The sequence below is a fragment of the Cydia amplana genome, chromosome 9, assembly GCF_948474715.1.
Source record: "Cydia amplana chromosome 9, ilCydAmpl1.1, whole genome shotgun sequence".
NCBI lineage: Eukaryota > Metazoa > Arthropoda > Insecta > Lepidoptera > Tortricidae > Cydia > Cydia amplana.
This window is the reverse complement of record NC_086077.1, coordinates 13,408,080-13,426,898: the sequence shown is the minus strand read 5'-3', so window position 1 is coordinate 13,426,898 and position 18,819 is coordinate 13,408,080. Positions and strand designations below refer to the sequence as shown.

Below are 18,819 nucleotides of genomic sequence, written 5' to 3'. Positions count from 1 at the left end.
TGCATTAAATGTTACGCGAGGTAAGCTGCGTTTTACGTGTGCAGAGATTTAAGTTTTCTTGAACACCTATTGATCTTGGATGTTTTACTTCATCACTACTTAGCCTACGCATTCAATGCAATGTTTCAACCAAGTGAGGCTTGCACCATCCCACTAACCCGGGGTTAACCGATTAAACCGTTAACATAGTATCAAATCTGTTGAAATCTAGATAGACAGACTATTTTACTCTTATGTCAGCTGTATGTTATAGACAACCACTAAACAATGACTAAAAATCACCGAGACAGATGGTATCACAACAGCTTGACAACAAAGCAAATTAGGTAAATTTGATAAATTTACAAGTATTTTGTAATACCCAAAAAAACATGGACACGTAAATGCAGATATTCCTACTTCCATACACCAGACGTAGAAAATGGAGAATCGGGGCAGAAGAAGCAGAAGACGGTCTAGGGGAAGACGCGAAGGCTACCTTGCCCTGGATTCCAGTTTGTTCGGCAATAAGAGTCTGATCACTGCTGCACTGATCTTTGCGTTTATCATGCTCCAGTACAATTGTAGGAACTGCTACGCGAAACAAGAGCTGATGAAGATTACTAGCAGTGTCGAGGATATAGCGGTAACTGACACAAGTTCATTGTTTACATACATACATACCTACATCAAATCACGCCTATTTCCACGAGAGACCACGGATTTCCATTTGCTACGATCCTGACATACCTCTTTCGCTTCCGTTACTTTCATAACATTCCTCATACACGCTCGCCGGTTTAGGGTGCTGACCTGGCCTTTCTTCAGGATTGTTTGTTTACTAGCAATATACCTATTAGTACCTAGATTATAAACTATAAGCCTTATTGATATTACTCTGGCGCTTAGTCAATTTGTGTAATAAAACAAAATAACTAGGCACTAGTAACATTTATTGACAGAGTATTAGCGGAGGTGTCCTTAATCTTGGGCAAAAATGCTTTCATATGTCCTCATGTTCCCCTTTATAGGTCGCAGTCAAACGATTATCGTGAAATTTTGTAAGCAGGTTTGAAGGATGTTTTTTTGTTCGTCGATTCAGTTTTTGTTTTTTTTTTTTCAAAATTGCGCACCCATACATTTTTTCAATTATAAAGTTATGCTCACAGAGGCTCTATTACTTAGTTTATTTAACTGTATACTTAAGACTATTTAGAACCCGATAAAAATCAATTCAGTCAGTCTTTTAGCCAATCTGTGTTTTTGTTCACAGAAACATTTGAAAACCATTCAAAGAAACTACCAGCTTATAGAAGACAAACTTGCGTTATATTCCCAAGAAATTCCTAAGCTTGAGGAGCAGGTGGCATCCCTGGAGTCATTGGCACAAGCAATAGACATCAACAGATTCGGATGGAACCCCAGGGTACACGCTACGTTACCATATGTCGACGTGAAGTTGAGTCATTTCAACCTTACTCGGATCCCAACTACAAATTCAACTGAAATGAATTTGTTATCGGAATCTCAAAAAGATAATGTGGACTTTTTGAATTAAATAATAAATAGAACGCGTGATCTTCATTAGTGTTTATTTTTAATATTCTCGCAGACGCGGCAACAGCTTAAAAAGTAAAGTAGTAAAAAATACAAAAAAAAAAAATACTTGACCATTAATTTTTTCCTAATTGAGACATTTCTGTTTACATAATTATTAATTCGATCGCATAAATTAAATTAAACAAGATATTTTTATATTGCCTGTTTCTTTTGTATAAGTCTACTTTTAATCAATAGTATGTATATGTTAATTTGCTGCAACATAGCACAATCAGTCAATCACAAACATACCAAATACGATCATATGTTCCATAGGTTTGTCAAACAGGATAGTTAGTAAGTCTCAAGTTACTGGCAGTAGAACTGTTTTGTATAGATTGATTCGAATGCGTGTCATTATTATAAAAACTTAGGACTTTGTAATGTTTTCCGCAATCATTAATACATTCGACGACGCATTTACAGAGCTTCTTTCCACTGTCTTCTTTATCAAGATCGAAACATCTAAGTAAACTCTCAATAAATGTAGTGGACTCAGAGAGAGTGCCCTTATCGTTAACTGGAGTATTCCATTGCTGCATAAAGTCATTTGCTCTCTTTTTAACATTATCCATAAAATGGTTTATGTTTTTTTCAACGTCTGTCTCCACAGCTTCCAGTTTTTTCAAGCATCGCACACAAGTATGTTTTCGGTTAAAGCACGGAGATGCAGAGTTGTGGGATTGTTTATCTAGAATGCTTTGAATTTCATCTCGCAGGGTTTCATAGGCCATTCCTATATTGTTGATGACTATCTGTAGAATAAAGCATATCCCATTAAAAACAAGCCTTCAAGCAGTTTAACAAAATAGGTAATTTAATCCTAATTTGATTGCACAGTTCGACAAAAACTGTTCTGCTAAAAGAAACCTTATGATCTACATAAAAAAAATATAAATGTAATTATAGAGTCTGTGCGGAAAGAGAAAAGTCGTTTAATGTATGGGGTCCAATACATTCTACGACTCTTCTCTTTCCGCACAGACTCTAGTGCAAACTAGGCAATGGTCGCAATGGCGTACGCGTGAGGATGTGTTCTTACTTTCAGGGTGAAAATTTTAATCATTGATATCAGATCGTGGGTATTTGTAAGCATTATTTTTACTTACCTCAAGTGAAGAAAGATCCGATTTCATACTTTTTACTTCCGATATCATCATGAGCCTTTCACACAAGTTTTGGCACAGATGCCCGACAATGGCAAACAGGCCTACATAAAGTATTACTTCCGTGATTGTACTTTTGACACCCCTCAAACGACGAGGCATTCTGGAAATGTGGAAATTAATTACATAATATGTTATTCAAACTATAAATTTAATGTGTTTAATATTTTTCGTAGTTTTACAAAATGCCAGATGACAGTAGCACTGACATTAGAATACGTACCCTAAAAAGAGGATGCGTACCCTATTAAGTATGGAGGTTAGAGGTACTCCACCTGCCATACGATTAAGCACTGTATTGCAGTATTGCACTGCATTCATTGGTATTGCGCCCAAAAAACAACCAAAAACTGTACATGCTGTACTGATTCTGCTTCTTACTGCACTGAAAATGGTAGACGATTGATGTGAAATGGAGTACCGTTGTTAATTCAGTGATACTCCAATCATGTTCCAACAATTCCTTCAGCAATGAGTATTTGGTGAGATTTTTACCATGTTCTCAATAAAGTTGCAGTACTCACCGACGCCATGATGGATTGCCGCACCCGCACCCCGCACCCGCTCCTGGGTGTAATTCCAATCCATGAATCTAGTATTTTAACTGGATCTGGCATGAGGGGTGGGGGAAATGACCGAACGGTCTTATGTATCTTTCAGTAGGAGTAGCAGCGAAAGCGCTATTATTGTTTGTCCTTGTCAGTCTCACATTTTTTTATTCCCCACCGTAAATTTTGTATGTATTATGGTCGGCAACAAATAAATTCGACCAATCATAGTGTCGCATTGCCTATGTTTTGTCCCTCACGGAGACACGCGTACCTATAATATACCACTTCTATAGGATCCTGCCTTCTATGTTCCAATCGCTCACCGACGTCCAGAATACGGCTCAATTAGTAATATAGGTACTTCGCTGTAATATTGCCTGGATCACACTTGACAATTACCTAATACGGTGGTGAGACAAAATTTATAAACAAATTCGCGAATATATAAACAAAAGAACCCTTCATTGTCTTTAGTCGATCTCTAAAGAAAAGACGTAGCACAAGGAATTTAGTACATTGATCCGCCTATTCTTATCTCTATCGCACGCGCTTAGTTATACCTATTGCTATTGCCCATGATGCAGGCGGTCAATGCTACTGTGCGAGTAGGAACAGAGCGGGTCAACGTACGAAATTCCTCGTGCTCTGCGTCCTTTCTTTATCAGATAACTTCCTCTTGCTTTTTAAATGCGACCAGTAGAAACCGTGACTAGGTTTACTCGGAACTTTAACGAATCTCGAGACCACGTTTCGTCGAACGTCGAGGGATCGTTTGCTGACTATATCACCGTTAAAAAAAACGGTACACAAGCGTGGCTGACACGAAATCCAAAAACAAGAGGGCTCGAAAGAAGTCTTGCCTCTTTGTCGCACTTATGAATGCGTACGTAAATGCTACAGAAAGGTAAAACTTGGTTTGTGCCAGGGATGTTGCGAATATCCGCATCCGCAACCGCGGAACTTCCGCATTACTTTCAACATCCGCATCTGCATCCGCATCCGCATAAAATCGATGCGGAGTTTAATGCGGATGCGGATGTGGAACAGGTCGGTACAGGAACGCCTTAGCATCGGCGTAAATGCTAGACTGCTAGGTAATTTAGTCATTAGCCAAAAAAAACCATTAGAAATGAGCAGTCAAACTTGAGTGGGACTATGTACGGAACCCTTGGAACGCGAGTCCGACTCGCTTTTGGCCGGTTTTTTGAAATAAATATTACTAAAATGTAATATTTTACGTTTTTTACGTAGGTACCTATCTTGACATCCGCATCTGCGGATGTGAGCCTTTAAAAATCCGCATCCGCATCCGCATCCGCATCCGCGGATGTCAAAAAATCGGCATCCGCAACATCCCTGGTTTGTGCTTTGCGGTAGGCCCACAACTCTCCCGCGCCCGCGCATTCAATGGGAATAAAAGACCTTACGGTTATTACAGAGCCTATTTCATTGTTTTTGTACCTTTATTGGATATTGGCTATGTGTGGAGTGCGTTGTGGGTGATCTAAAGACGATGAGGTATTCTTTTAGTGCCCATAGTTATTTGACATCTGTCAAAATATCAAGGATCTAGATCTAGTGGGTCCCATAGCCTAGCTTGGTGGGCGGCACTGACTGACTTGTTCCCCGTGTCCGGTACCTACAAAACCTCACGGAATACAAGTGCAACTTTTTTTTTTTTAGGAAACAAACAGTCTCATACAAATATGTTTAAACTTGTAGATATACAATAAGACCTATAGTTCCATTAAGTATAAAATAATGATATTGGTAATAAGTAGAAACAGGGCAAGTTCGGTTATGCCGATTAATAGGAAACTCATGGAAAATTTCCAAAAAAATTTAACGTTTTCGAAAATTTATGACAAATTCGCATGAACAATGAAGTTACACATTTTAGAAAAATGTTAGTCCTTAAAGGCTTTGCAAGCTTACTTTGCACCAACTTGAATAGTAGGTACAAAGTGAAATAGTGTCATATTTTCATAGACAATGCCATTAATAGGTACATACTTACTAGAACAAATTAAATTATTTTCAGAAAATATTTGAATTTGTTATTATTTCAAGTAGTCACACTACTATATAAATTATAAACTGAAATAAATGTCATATACTAAGAAAAAGTGACCCAAGGGGACTACGGCATCCCCCCCCCCCCCGCGCTGTGGGTTCGATTCCAGCCTGGGGCACTAGAGGCTTGGGTCACTTTTTCTTAGTATATGACATTTATTTCAATTTATAATGCCATTAATGATGACATCTCCAAACTTTGTCATTGCAAATGCGATGAAAAGTTAACTTGGCCCGACTCTATATTTTCCGAATTTTTTCTACCTAATGTAGAAACAATTTTCCGTCGACATAAGGGGCATTATCTATGAAAAGGGACCTAATTGTCGATGGCGCTTACGCCGCACAGCGTCAGCTAGGCGGCATTGTATTTAGGTATATCGGAGCATCGTTAATAATGGCGTAAGCGCCATCGACAATAAGGTCCCTTTTCATAGATAACGTCACATATAAGCATGAATGTAGTCAATACACGTACATTTGTTTTCCCTTTTCAACAGATACAAAGCGACGAATCTCTCTCAATTCATTGGACCCACAAAATCAGTCCGACACGCATCCATCTTGGTTGGAGACATAATATATCGCGGCTGACGTTTGACCACGCGCCGCGCACCCTATAAAGTGAGCCGATATATCATTGAGCCGCTGAAACATCCACGTGTACAGCCTAATACACGTAGTCAGAGGGGCTACCGCGGAAACCAAATTTCAAAGTTACTCCAAGGAATACTCCAATGAAGGCGTTATTAAGAGTGACAAAGAAAAATGCCCGCAATTTGCGAAATTCGGTTTTCGCGGTAGCCCCTCAGTGTAGTCACAGACTCACGGATACACTTTGGGTATACATGTAATTGTAACAGGTAAATATAGCTTGGTATGGTACAGTAGAGAGAAACGAACTACATAACTACCTAATAGTATGTGTAATATAGGTATTTTTATTTTTATGATTATCAATTTGTTATGGAAGATTAACTAGGTACTTATCCGAAAAGATTAATAATTTCTCGGAAATATTGAGAAAAAGTTATTAACCTCAGTGGTCTCAAATCACATCCCACTCTCACTGTTGTCATCTTTTCAGTGCCGATGCCTTTCTTGTGAACATTGGCTCTCTTTACAATTTATCTGTCTCTAGACCTAGAGCCACTAACACTGCTTAAGAGCCAACAGGAGTGGTCATTTCTCCATACAAACGTACTCGACTGTTTCCTCCGTGGGTTTTGAAGCTAGAGCAATGATTTTTTCATCACAGATTAATATTGTCAATATCTGTGTCGGACCGTTTTGCTTTTTTGATATTTTTGTTTTTTAAGGTGCTAGAGCCCTTCAAAAATGGGCAAAAAGGCCTAATTGACTTTGCCGAATGAGAGGCGTGGTATTCAAAACTGATATCAATTAGCCAAAAAAGCAAAACGGTCCGACACAGATAATTTTATAATCATTTAGATTTCCAAATTTGGTTACGATTGGTTAAGCTTTGGAGGAGGAAACAGTCGAGTACGAAACCTCGATTTTTGAGATTTTTACGCAGGATTTTTCGCCTTGTCCTTATCGCACGTTTTAGGAGCCGCTTCCGTTAGCGAGACGGGTATATTTACCTAAAATATTTAAATCTCAGCTCCTGTTTCGTCTTAAATGCGTTCCCGGTAATTAATTCCTTGGATCTGTACGGTTACCATCAGTTTATCACTGACATAAACGCCGTCGAGAACGTAATTTACTTTCTATACATCCCGTTTGCACGAATATGCGAGTGCGAGCGAGATGTATAGAAAGTAAATTACGTTCTCGACGGCGTTTATGTCAGTGACAAACTGATGGTAACCGTACTGTAAGTAATTCATCATTCGTAAGTCGAGACCCCGTTCATAAATCATAACGCTCTCGGTCTCAAGATGGTTGCCAACTTAATGTGTAGCACTGTAAGTATACATGACATGCGGGTTCTAATGGCCGGTACAGACGGACAGCAACCCGACTGCAAGTTGTATGGGAACTGCACGCCGACTGCACGCCAACTGCAACGTCGACGTGTAGTTCCCATACAAATTGCATTCGAGTTGCAGTCCGTCTGTGTCGGCCCTTAAGGTTTACCGAAAGCAATTAGAAAAACAAAATAACCAAATCTTAAAAAAATTAAATTTGTATTTCAATGCCATCTAGCGGAATTTTCGAAAACTATCTGTGCCACCAAAAATACTCAAGTTGCCATAGGGTTCTGTCGAAATATCAACGTCATAAATCTCGTAGTGCCGTAATAATTCACTAGATGGCGTTAAAACTAAGATTTAGGTATTTAACAAAATTCATTTATGTTATTATTTAAGCTTCAATTTCAATACTATAACATTTGACACGTTTATAAAGAAGTTACCTACATATTTTCAAATTATTTTCTTTGTATACTTACGTTAAATTTAAAATTTATAGGTGTGCTTTAGTTTTCTTATGTTCTTGAAGTATGTACCTACTTGGAAGTTGGAACATCATAAACATGTGTAAATAATAGAAAGGTAAAATTTAAATGAAAAAGTACCCTTTTAAAACAAGTAAAGAACTCATCATGAAGTTTGTACCTGCCACGCAGTCTTTGATTAAGTTACTTTGACTTTCAAAACTTTCTCATTCGTGGATTTTAACCTACTTATACATAAAGATTCCCAAAAATGTTCCTTCCTTTCCTTCCTTCGATAACAGATCACCTTGCCAGTTGCCGCCACACCGGCGAGACGTTCGAGCGAGAGCTACGCTATCGCCGAGCTGCTCGCTCTCATTGTATTCCATACTTGGTTTTCGTTTTACATTTCGAACGGATAGTGCTGCGCGTTGCTCACGATTTCATTTGTCGACAAAAAAATTGGTATTTAATTTATAGTATAGTCTGTGCGGAAAGAAAAGAGTCGTGGAATGTATGGGGCTCAATACATTCCACGACTCTTCTCTTTACGAACAGACTCTATCAATAGTATATTTAGAAGCCATATTTACATATAATATCTCTCTCATGATCCGTTAAATTTCGTCATCACGTCATCAATATCGTGTTCTGATTAGATTAGGAAAATGAAAAAGTTTGATAAATATTGACACCTTTTTTCCACAGGTTGGTATAGAGTTGATAGAGAGTTGGTATAAAATAAACGATACGAGATTGTTTTATAAAGTAAATATTAGGTACCTACTGTTAAGCTGTCTGCAATACGTGTATATCCTCTAGCGACCCACTTTACAAGAAAAGTTGGCATTATAATTTGAATCAACGTTATTACACAATAGAATTGAAATTTCATTGTTTTAAAATTGAACGAAACAAAATAAAATGTAATGCCATTAGAAATGATTTGAAGTTTATGAAGTTCATAGTAATTTTTAGTAGGTACATACTTCAAATAGAGAGTATTTCTGCAATGTTTTGCCGCCAGAGTGCAGCACTAGCGACTTAAGGCCGTGCATCGAAAAATAACAGGATCTTAGAAACGTGGCAGTGGCTAGCCCCGGAAACAAACAGTAGTGATTTTCGGATATATGTTTCTTGACTATATGATAAGTGATTTCGTAGTAGTCGAAACACGAATGCTTAAAATTTTCTCGATAGAAAATAAATCCAAACTTACGTGTTCATTTTTCGGTTTTAGCTTCGTGCAACTAGAAAACACATCCATATCCAGCACAACCCACCTTACAGCAAAGGTTTTCATCTCGTCTTAACTTTCAAAGAACTAAATATTAACTTATTATCCTTTACCGATGGATTTATTATCAATTTTTGATTTTACGAATTCAACAGCAAACGCCCATTTTACGCAGTTCGGTTTCTCTTTCTGTCATGCGTCAAAGTCATAAATGCATCCTTTATGCCAGTAATGTTAGATGGCCGTCGTGCCTCAAAGAGGTAAGACCTATGTCACTTCGCGCAGCGCTCCGAATTACGTAAAATTTTAATATCCAATAAACGTTGAGTCGTAACTCCATTGAGTAGTAACGAAATCGGAGGTAAACCTATGATGGTGCCTTCTTACAGGCCTATACGTTACGCATGTGTGCGTGTTTGCTAGGCTACGTCATGCTACGTCGAAATCTATACTCTTTGTAAGTTACAACGGGTTAGGAAATTTCGACAGATATTGAATTGTATCGGTAGCTGTTTGGTGTGTAGCCATCAGAATCTAACCGTAACTTTTTGCTTTATTTTTGTTTGAAAATAAAATATCTATAAGAATATATTTTTTGCTTTTTTTCTATTGTAATGATAAAAATAAATCTAGTATGTTTCATGCTCAAATCATTTAAAATAATTGAATAGATATTAAAAACTAATTGATATTATTCGTTTTAATTATTATATTATTAAGTTTGTTTGAATAAAATATTTTATTTCAATAATACGAAAAGTTAATATATTTAAGTACCACTAAAAAAAGGTCCCTACTTACAAAAACTCACTTGCACGGGCCGGGGTTCGAACCCGTGACCTCCGGTTTGAAAGTCGCACGCCACTACAATTTCACATAAGTAATTTACAATGACATGATACCGTGGAAAAAGTGAATATTACAATGTACTGTGTTACTATCATTTTATAGTTTATTTTGGCTTGACAAGGAGGAATGAGAAAAACGTGCAAAGCGAGAGGATTAAATCTCTCTGTCCCTTTCTTAAAGTAGCCAATCCTAATTATGACATCTGTTTTGATATTAATTCTTTGAACATAATTTGTCGATGTTCTTTTTTATATCATCGAGAAAGATTTTTATTAAAAAAATGTGTTGAATTTATATGTTTTATTTGTTTTTTTGGCATAAATTTCATTACTTTTGACAAATTTTGATTGTGATGCTGATGACAAACGATTTGATGTGATGTGTGAAACGAACCATGTGATGTGATCAACGATTTATCTAATAAAACTTCATTTAGTCGAAAAAAATAGTTGTCTACTACCGGGTGGAAAAAAATTATGGGCCCTGGAGGGAAAGTGCCTTAAAACCTTACGTTTGCTCATTTTACTTAAATGAAACATTATTGTTTTTTAAAGAAACAACTGCATTCAAAGATTTTTGAAGTGAAAACTTCTTTAGCGGCGCTAGGCACTTTTTGAGGTGGGGAAAAAATGATAAACTCGAGACAGCGTAAGGCGATCATGTGACCGTAAGGTTTAGATGGCCAATCATTTAGATGGCATTTAAATCAATAAAGAAAAACTCAATGACATTACATGAAAAAGGTTATAATCTTGTACGGGCTGAAATACGAGGATCTCACAGTATTATAACTTTATATCACTCAAATATAATTCAATAAAGCTACATCTTGATGAAATCGCTAATAAAAGTGAACTCTAGTACTGGTGAATAAAATTCAAAATATCATGACCAAATATTAGATGATATTTAGATGCGAGGTCTGCAAGGTAACTTTACAATTTCTATTCGAATTTTAAACAATTAACGGTATAAATTTGAATTTCGAATTTTAAACAAGCTCACTGACCAGCAATTTCGGAACCAAAAGTTTTCAATAGAAAGGAGGATGGGTCAATTATACATAGTGCTGCAGACATTTTGGACTAGTCATTGAGTTTTCACTTCTGTCGGCACTCCCGGAATGCAACACGTTGTTTTTTTTTAATTCGATTAGTCGCGCCCGGGAATCGAACCTACTTTTTCCACACTGTATAAAAGAACACAAATGCTTTTCTTCTGGTAACTTAAATGTTCTATCTATCTTGGTGATATGTCAATGCAATCAAATAATCTGAAAAAATAATAATAACCCAATTTATGAATTCCGTTCCTTCAGAAAAATGCGAAATGTACGTAAAATTTTTAGGGATATCGTACTTTTCCCAGAGACAAATTTAGTTGGCTAAGAGACATTTTCACTGATTTGGGGTCTGTACTAATAATCTAACATAATATGATAAGGACTTAATCGTTTTAAGCTCAAGAGTGAGTTTTCCTAAAGCTTTTTCTAAAAATTATGTCTTTATTAACGTTAGGAGTGCACTGCAGCATGTCAAATGTATGCCAAAATGTCAAGGGAGAGAACAATAAATTAAGTTTCAATTCCACTTCCACTCATCAGCAAAGTGATATAAGTATATCAGCAGTTTAAAGTTATTTAAGATTACAAAATTAGCGCATCAAAAAAATCAAAGTGCATAGAAAAAAAGTCTCCTGAGTCATAATAAAATTGATGTCTCTTGGGTCACCAGAAAAGTCACCAGGGAGAACGATGACCCAAATCACATTTAAAAGAAAATGTAAATTTGGTGTACTACCTACGAACATTTTTCAAAAAACTATGTTTTTATAACATATTAGACCCAGGATAGATCTAATACCTCTTTTCGTACCCAGGATAAAATGGTCGGCGACTAAAAAAGTAACTGAAACGTTACGTTATTAGGTTCACGATGCCGCGTTGTACCCTTGCCTTCGTTGCGATATGTTTGGTAAGTCAGGAGACTTATAAAATGAGCCATGATTTTGGGACATATTAACAAATATTTTTTTGAATAGGTATATATTAATTTTAGCGGACTTTAATAATTTACCAGTTAAATTAGATGTAAATACCTTTTTAGTTAATCGTTAATATGATATATTAGTAGCAGTAAAACATTTTATTGTACAAAAAGACATATAAAACATGAAAAAACACACATCCTTCGTATATGGTAGAATATATTTTTCACACTTATAAGTAAAAACCAAAACCGATACGCGATTGGAATACGCTCTTTTTGTATGGGATACAAAAAAAAATTCTCCTGGGTCACCAAGAAAAATCGACATATTAAAATAATTCAGTTTGTTTTTAAGTTCTAGTCAGATTGACTTTTTGGTTATTTGAGATAAATTACAATAACGCTTAGATTTGAGAAACATGATTTTCTATTTTGTTGCGATCGACCCGGGTAATAAAAATACGGCGAATTTGAACCTTTGTTTGTTGTCGTTGTAAAATGTATTAAAAAATAATGTAGGCACCCCTGACAATTGAAATTCAAAATTATCCAGAAAAAGCGGCCAAGTGCGAGTCGGACTCGCCCATGAAGGGTTCCGTATTTAGGGGATTTATGACGTATTAAAAAAAAACTACTTACTAGATCTTGTTCAAACCAATTTTCGGTGGAAGTTTGCATGGTAATGTATAGCTGGTCAACCAAATATTGTCAGTAAAAAAAAGCGCGAAATTCAAATTTTCTATGGGACGATATCTCTTTGCGCCTACATTTTTCAAATTTTCCGCCTTTTTCTACTGTCAAGATCTGGTTGACCAAGTATACATCATATATTTTTTTTTAGTTTTATCATTCTCTTATTTTAGAAGTTACAGGGGGGGGGACACACATTTTACCACTTTGGAAGTGTCTCTCGCGCAAACTATTCAGTTTAGAAAAAAATGATGTTAGAAACCTCAATATCATTTTTGAAGACCTATCCCCCACACGTATGGGTTTAATGAAAAAAATTTTTTTGAGTTTCAGTTCTAAGTATGGGGAACCCCAAAAAAAAATTTTTTTTTCTATTTTTGTGTGAAAATCTTAATGCGGTTCACAGAATACATCTACTTACCAAGTTTCAACAGTATAGTTCTTATAGTTTCGGAAAAAAGTGGCTGTGACATACGGACGGACAGACGGACAGACAGACAGACAGACATGACGAATCTATAAGGGTTCCGTTTTTTGCCATTTGGCTACGGAACCCTAAAAATTAGTGTTTCAAAAAGGCACCCTGTATTCCTTACATACCTAAATAATCTCTTATTCAATAAAACATATAATTACTAAACACTGTGATTTATTTCTAATAAATGCAAATCGATCGGATAAAAGATATTAATACCTACCTATACAACAATGAATACGAGTACAGTCAGCTGCAATAATATGTTACACACCGAAGGCCGTTTTGCGGTAGATCATGTTAGATCTTATTTGTAGAGCCATAAGAGCGTGTCACATATTTTTGCGGCCGTCGAAGAGTAACATATTATTGCAGGTGACTGTACCTATGAAAAATTCGAGGGTTAAAAAGCATTTCAACCAAAGCATTTATAATAATAACGACTATGGACGCCTGCAACCCCAGGGGTATTTTAACTCCATAACAATAAGGTTGAAATTTGCATTTAGTGACCGCAAAGTCAGGTGAGCGTAATCAAGTAAATCTGTTTTCATCATATTTTATCAAAAATAATCTCTTTTCTGTTCTTGTGCTATTTTCTTATTATCAATACTCTTAACTTATATGCTATATACGCTGCTGCTTCTATGCTGTTAACATCTTCCAAAACAACAATAAATATTCAGGTTTATTAATTAATTATTTTATTGTTTGCTATTATGAACAAGTAACAACGCCATCTGTTTCAATTTTTTCCGAATTTAAGTTTCTGGCCGACCGCAGCGACCACGTATAATGGTAGTTAACTTCTGTAACGTTAGATGGTGCTAAAAGGTCACACAAACTTCACGTGCGGCGCGAAGCGTTTCCATGTGTGCGTGTTAGCGGGGAGGGAAGAACTAGCGGGCGTGGTTTACGAAGCGCCAGACGCGGCTGCAGTAGGCCCTTAAGTACACCATAGAGTAACTTATACATACTGTACGTTAAACTGTTTTTTGACAAGTTTTCACAGACAACAATCACTTGTCACAGTATTTATGAAGGAAACGTGTTTTCATCAGTATTTTTTGTCACTTGTCAAATAAAATAAATTATTAGGATATTTACATTCACTTAATGTAAATTTCTGACATTGTATCGATAGATCAAAATTTCAAGCATTTCCCCCTCAAAGCGTCCCAAATTATCGACATCGCCGCATCACTACATCCTTCCCAAGCTCGCGGCGTCGCGGCATGATGTCATTCATCCTCACGCACTCACACACGTAACCCGTGTCGCGACCGTGTTTACCAAGTGACCGAGTGTTTGTGATTTATTTATTCTAATTAGTTAGCTAGAATGGCCAATAACCGCGCAGCCAAGTCTGGCTTTGCCGCCGAAGCTCAGCGCAAGGTAAGATTCCAAATTCAAATTTTATCGTTGACTTCTTATTCATACCGTAAGTACGTTACTCGTCTCGTACTTCCACTTACCGTAGATGTATTTGAATTTGGAAACAAATTCCAACGAGACGGAGTAACGTCTCATCTCATCTAGATATCGATTACAGGGATGCTGTAGTTATATAGGTTAGGAGGGCGGCGGGATGACCTACATTTATGTCAACACATGTTTTACATTACCTTCGTACTTGTTCAGTAATTACCTCATTAAGCATATGTTGATAAATTGCTGGCATAGTGTTTGTTTGTGCAGTGTGTCATAGTAGTTTCAGCCTTAATATTTATGCTGTAGCGATTAAATTTTAAAGAACGTGAGTTGTTGAGTGTTTGGTCAGTTTTTGACACGCTTTTACCTGGAAAGGACGTACCTAGCTTATAGCCTTATTTATAGAACCCAAAGAACTTTTGACATAGCCTCGTGCCGCCCAACGCCCAATGTACATAATACACTCAGTTTTAATGGAATGTCAACCTTAGTTAAAAAAAAGTAGGTAGCAACATTTGTCTCGGAAAATTTTAGGCTGTCTTTCCTTCCACTGAGGCGGTGAATCTAGCGATTCTAGCGGGGTTGTAACTTAGCGGAGCGGAGCTTATCTCCGCCCTCCGCCGAAAATAGGCAAAAATTAATGTCAATAGTGACGAGATCGAAAATAAACCTACTTTTTTAACGCCGTAGAGCTATATCAGATATTTAATACCCACCTATATAATAGCTCCTCGGACTATCTTAGATAGGTTAGGTACCTAAGATTTATCGCATTGATCAATGAAAAAATGGACATGGACTCAATAGCGCCAAGCTTTTTGCTAAATAAAAAAAAACCGGCCAAGTGCGAGTCTGACTCGCGCACGGAGGGTTCCGCACCATCAACAAAAAATAGAGCAAAACAAGCAAAAAAACGGTCACCCATCCAAGTACTGACCCCGCCCGACGTTGCTTAACTTCGGTCAAAAATCACGTTTGTTGTATGGGAGCCCCACTTAAATCTTTATTTTATGCTGTTTTTAGTATTTGTTGTTATAGCGGCAACAAAAATACATCATCTGTGAAAATTTCAACTGTCTAGCTATCACGGTTCGTGAGATACAGCCTGGTGACAGACGGACGGACGGACGGACGGACGGACGGACGGACGGACAGACGGACGGACGGACGGACAGACGGACGGACAGCGGAGTCTTAGTAATAGGGTCCCGTTTTTACCCTTTGGGTACGGAACCCTAAAAACATGTCAGTGATTCAACATTTTATAGGCACCTTATTCATCTTGCAGTCAGGGTAGTAGGTACCTACCTACCTAGTCTTAACAATAGAAACGTAATGAATATAAACTATGATCGCATACTAGGCATGTAACAGGTTAGATTAGGCATAGAACATTAGAAGATGAACTGTATGTCATTTGTCTTAAGAACCTACGGAACGCAACGGAAAGCTATGACAAATATTGTATAATCATTTTATAATTATTAAACCTACCGCAATTGTATTTTAAAAATGGTTTCACCTAACTTTCTCAGAAGAAAAAGGCGGCAAAAATCCAGGGGTTGTAAACTATACCTACAGGGTGACATGTTAAGCGTGACAAAATCATATTTTTTGGCTATACTTACCTACGTATCATACGTATATGTTCTTAGATATAATATAACTTTGTATTTGTAATAATCAAGCTGGTATCGGTAGACATCCTAAACGGCCGAATTTAAACTGGTTCTTTAACAAAAAACCTGACGGAACACCCACCTGTCTATAGTGAACATAAGTAGATATAAAGTACCTCTGTGGTAGGTATTGTATTATTAGTATACCTACCCAACGATTCGATTTAATATAAATATTTTTCTTAATTTTTAAATAAATGTATTTTTGTTTTTGTTTTAGGGTCAACAAAACGTCCAAGTTCGAGTCTACTCTTAGACTCGTACCTTTTCTTACCTATTCGATTGCATTTATTACACAATTACAGGGGGGATTTTATATAATTACCCACTAGGTACTTTGTATAAATTGACTATTTATTAATTACTATAAACCAGATTTTTCCGTCTTTTGGCAATGTATCTAATTAATAAAAGTGGTTAAAAGGTAGGGATTACCGTTGTATGGTTTCCTTTATTTTACATAGTGAAGCCAATTTTTAAGTTTGTGTGGTATACTATAAATAATGTGTTTTTTCAGTACATTTCAACAATCGCAAGGGATTGAAATATGTCTACAGTTATGGATAATAAAAAAAAATATATTTGCTTGGATAATAATATAGCCTAGACATAACTTCGGTCCTTAGCAAGCAAGTTTCATTCATTCAATTTCGGTCATTTTTGATCGTTAAGTAATGCTCTTGTTAAGACTTAAGGTAATATTTGTAATACCTATTCCATTAGAAATACCGTAAATGACAGGGAAACCCACAATACGGTTTACTCGGTATACCTACCCGGAAGAATTTAATTAGCTAGATTAGTTACGAATACATTTTTAATGTAGGTAGGTACCTACTTTAACTACCGGGTCGATGTTCTTCTTAGGTACGCTTCGGCGCTCAAGTACTCCATAAAAACCAAATTTGGCGAACGATACACCGAAATGTCCCGTTATTTACTAAAACTACAGTTGAATCAGTTATTTTCATTGTTTGTTTTTGCAAGAAATAAGGCATGTTTTGAGGTTATATGAAAATCTCGTCGCAAACAATTACATGTAAGTTGATTTATAACAGGTAAGAAGTAGAATTGGACTGAGTTATGTGATATCTTTGGTCGGTAATATCGAATTAAGCGCCCAATTCTAAATAAAGTTATGAATGCAGATATATTCCAGGCATGATAAACTATGTATGTACCTCACTAGTAAATATGTTCTAAAATCATCAAACTTAGATACCTACCTACAATTTTCAATTTCATATACTTGGGTGCTTCCTCCGGTTATCATTTTGATTTTGTAAATTTGTACGCATATCTATTTATAACAAAACTGAATAATGTTACAAATAATGCTAAAAAACAAAAAAAATACGCATTACATCATTGGCCACTCTATGTTTAGTACATCCTATTTATTAAGCAATCGCTGAATCGGTCACACAAACAGCAACTTTGATAAACCTTTTTGCATTGACATAAAGTCGACTTTAGTTAGGCGCAGTTGGTATTGGTACACGACTGATAATGCCTGTTATTATGTGAACGAAATCTCTTCCCACTGGGAGCACGGACACAAATACGGGTCAAGGCTCCGTATTATAACCACTATTGAGCTATACGACCGGTTCCACAACGCTTTTTTAAGTCGGCGCGTGACTAAAATGCCTTAACATTCGGTATTTGTGGCTTAAACTGATTTAACAGCCATAATTGTTTGGAGCTAATTCATTAAGTAGCGTCTCGAATTATAACACCAATAAATAGTGAGCTTGTAAAGGAAGTCAAAAAAAGTGATAGTTTAATTTGGGTCTGACATTGACACATTGAAGCCAAAGACTTTAAAGTTATTTTTATTTAAATATTTTTAACGTGTTACAAGAAAATAAGATCGTAAATTTGATTGTGTTTGTTTGTAACACAATATCTCATTTTACAATTTTAGATAACCTTTTTTTTTCGAATAAAACGTTTTATTTTCCACGTTTCAAGTTTTATGCCCATGTTTTTTCACCCTGTATATTGCATAACTTAGACCTGTGCCCTGTTTATCAAAAGCATGTAACTTGTAATACAAGTGGAAGTCTCTTTTTGACAGTTTTTGTTAGAAAGGAACTTCCACTTGTATTGCAAGTTACAAGCTTTTGATAGACAGGGCACTGGGGTCAGTTTCTCAAAAGCTTGTAACTTGTAATACAAGTGGAAGTCCCTGTCTAACAAATGCTATCAAAAAGTGACATCCACTTGTATTACAAGTTACAAACTTTTGAGAAACGGGCTCCTGGGTATCCTGTTGTTGGATTATTATTTTTTCTTTCCCAATAAGTAGAGTCGGTAAGTTTTGATGCCAACTACTTGAAGTGCTACGTCTATGGAACTTTAGGGATATGTATGCGTAGCGTTCTTACTGCCAACTTTAGTTAGCGTGGTCAGAGCTCATTTCTATCACGCCTAAAGGCGATTTCCTAATATGACGCCATACAACGTCAAACACATTGCATACCTTTAAACTACTACATCGTAATGTATTTCTCTATAGCAACATAATACCTAGATACCTACTCAATACCTACATTATATAGATGTCGGTTGCTTATACATCTTTATTATATTATATTGTGACGTCTTCAGCAAAAGGTACCATTATAGATAATGCAACGGCTTGAAGAGCGACAACATACTTATTACCTTTTGCTTGATAACAACACATATGAACAAT

At 36.5% G+C, this 18,819-nt stretch overlaps 2 protein-coding genes across 2 annotated transcripts in view; both read left to right on the top strand.

The window, feature by feature from the left end:
• Positions 1 to 421: 421 nt before the first annotated feature.
• On the top strand, positions 422 to 1,537 carry LOC134650848 (uncharacterized). The gene is made up of 2 exons (XM_063505780.1): positions 422 to 625; positions 1,253 to 1,537. The coding sequence occupies exons 1-2, from the start codon at positions 422 to 424 to the stop codon at positions 1,535 to 1,537; spliced, it is 489 nt and encodes a 162-aa protein (XP_063361850.1).
• Positions 1,538 to 14,230: 12,693 nt separating this feature from the next.
• The window catches only part of LOC134651209 (myophilin), a 43,816-nt gene continuing 39,227 nt past the window's right edge, over positions 14,231 to 18,819 (top strand). The window contains exon 1 of the mRNA XM_063506278.1: positions 14,231 to 14,403. Within this exon, the coding sequence (XP_063362348.1) occupies positions 14,350 to 14,403 (54 nt within the window). The 5' untranslated portion in view covers positions 14,231 to 14,349. The remainder of the gene's footprint in view (positions 14,404 to 18,819) is intronic.

Bases quoted from the DNA above. Each gene is read 5' to 3' on its own strand.
- LOC134650848 (XM_063505780.1), top strand. From the start codon at position 422: ATGGAGAATCGGGGCAGAAGAAGCAGAAGACGGTCTAGGGGAAGACGC. The intron at 626-1,252 runs GTAACTGACACA...TTTTGTTCACAG, and splicing joins GCAGTGTCGAGGATATAGCG to AAACATTTGAAAACCATTCA.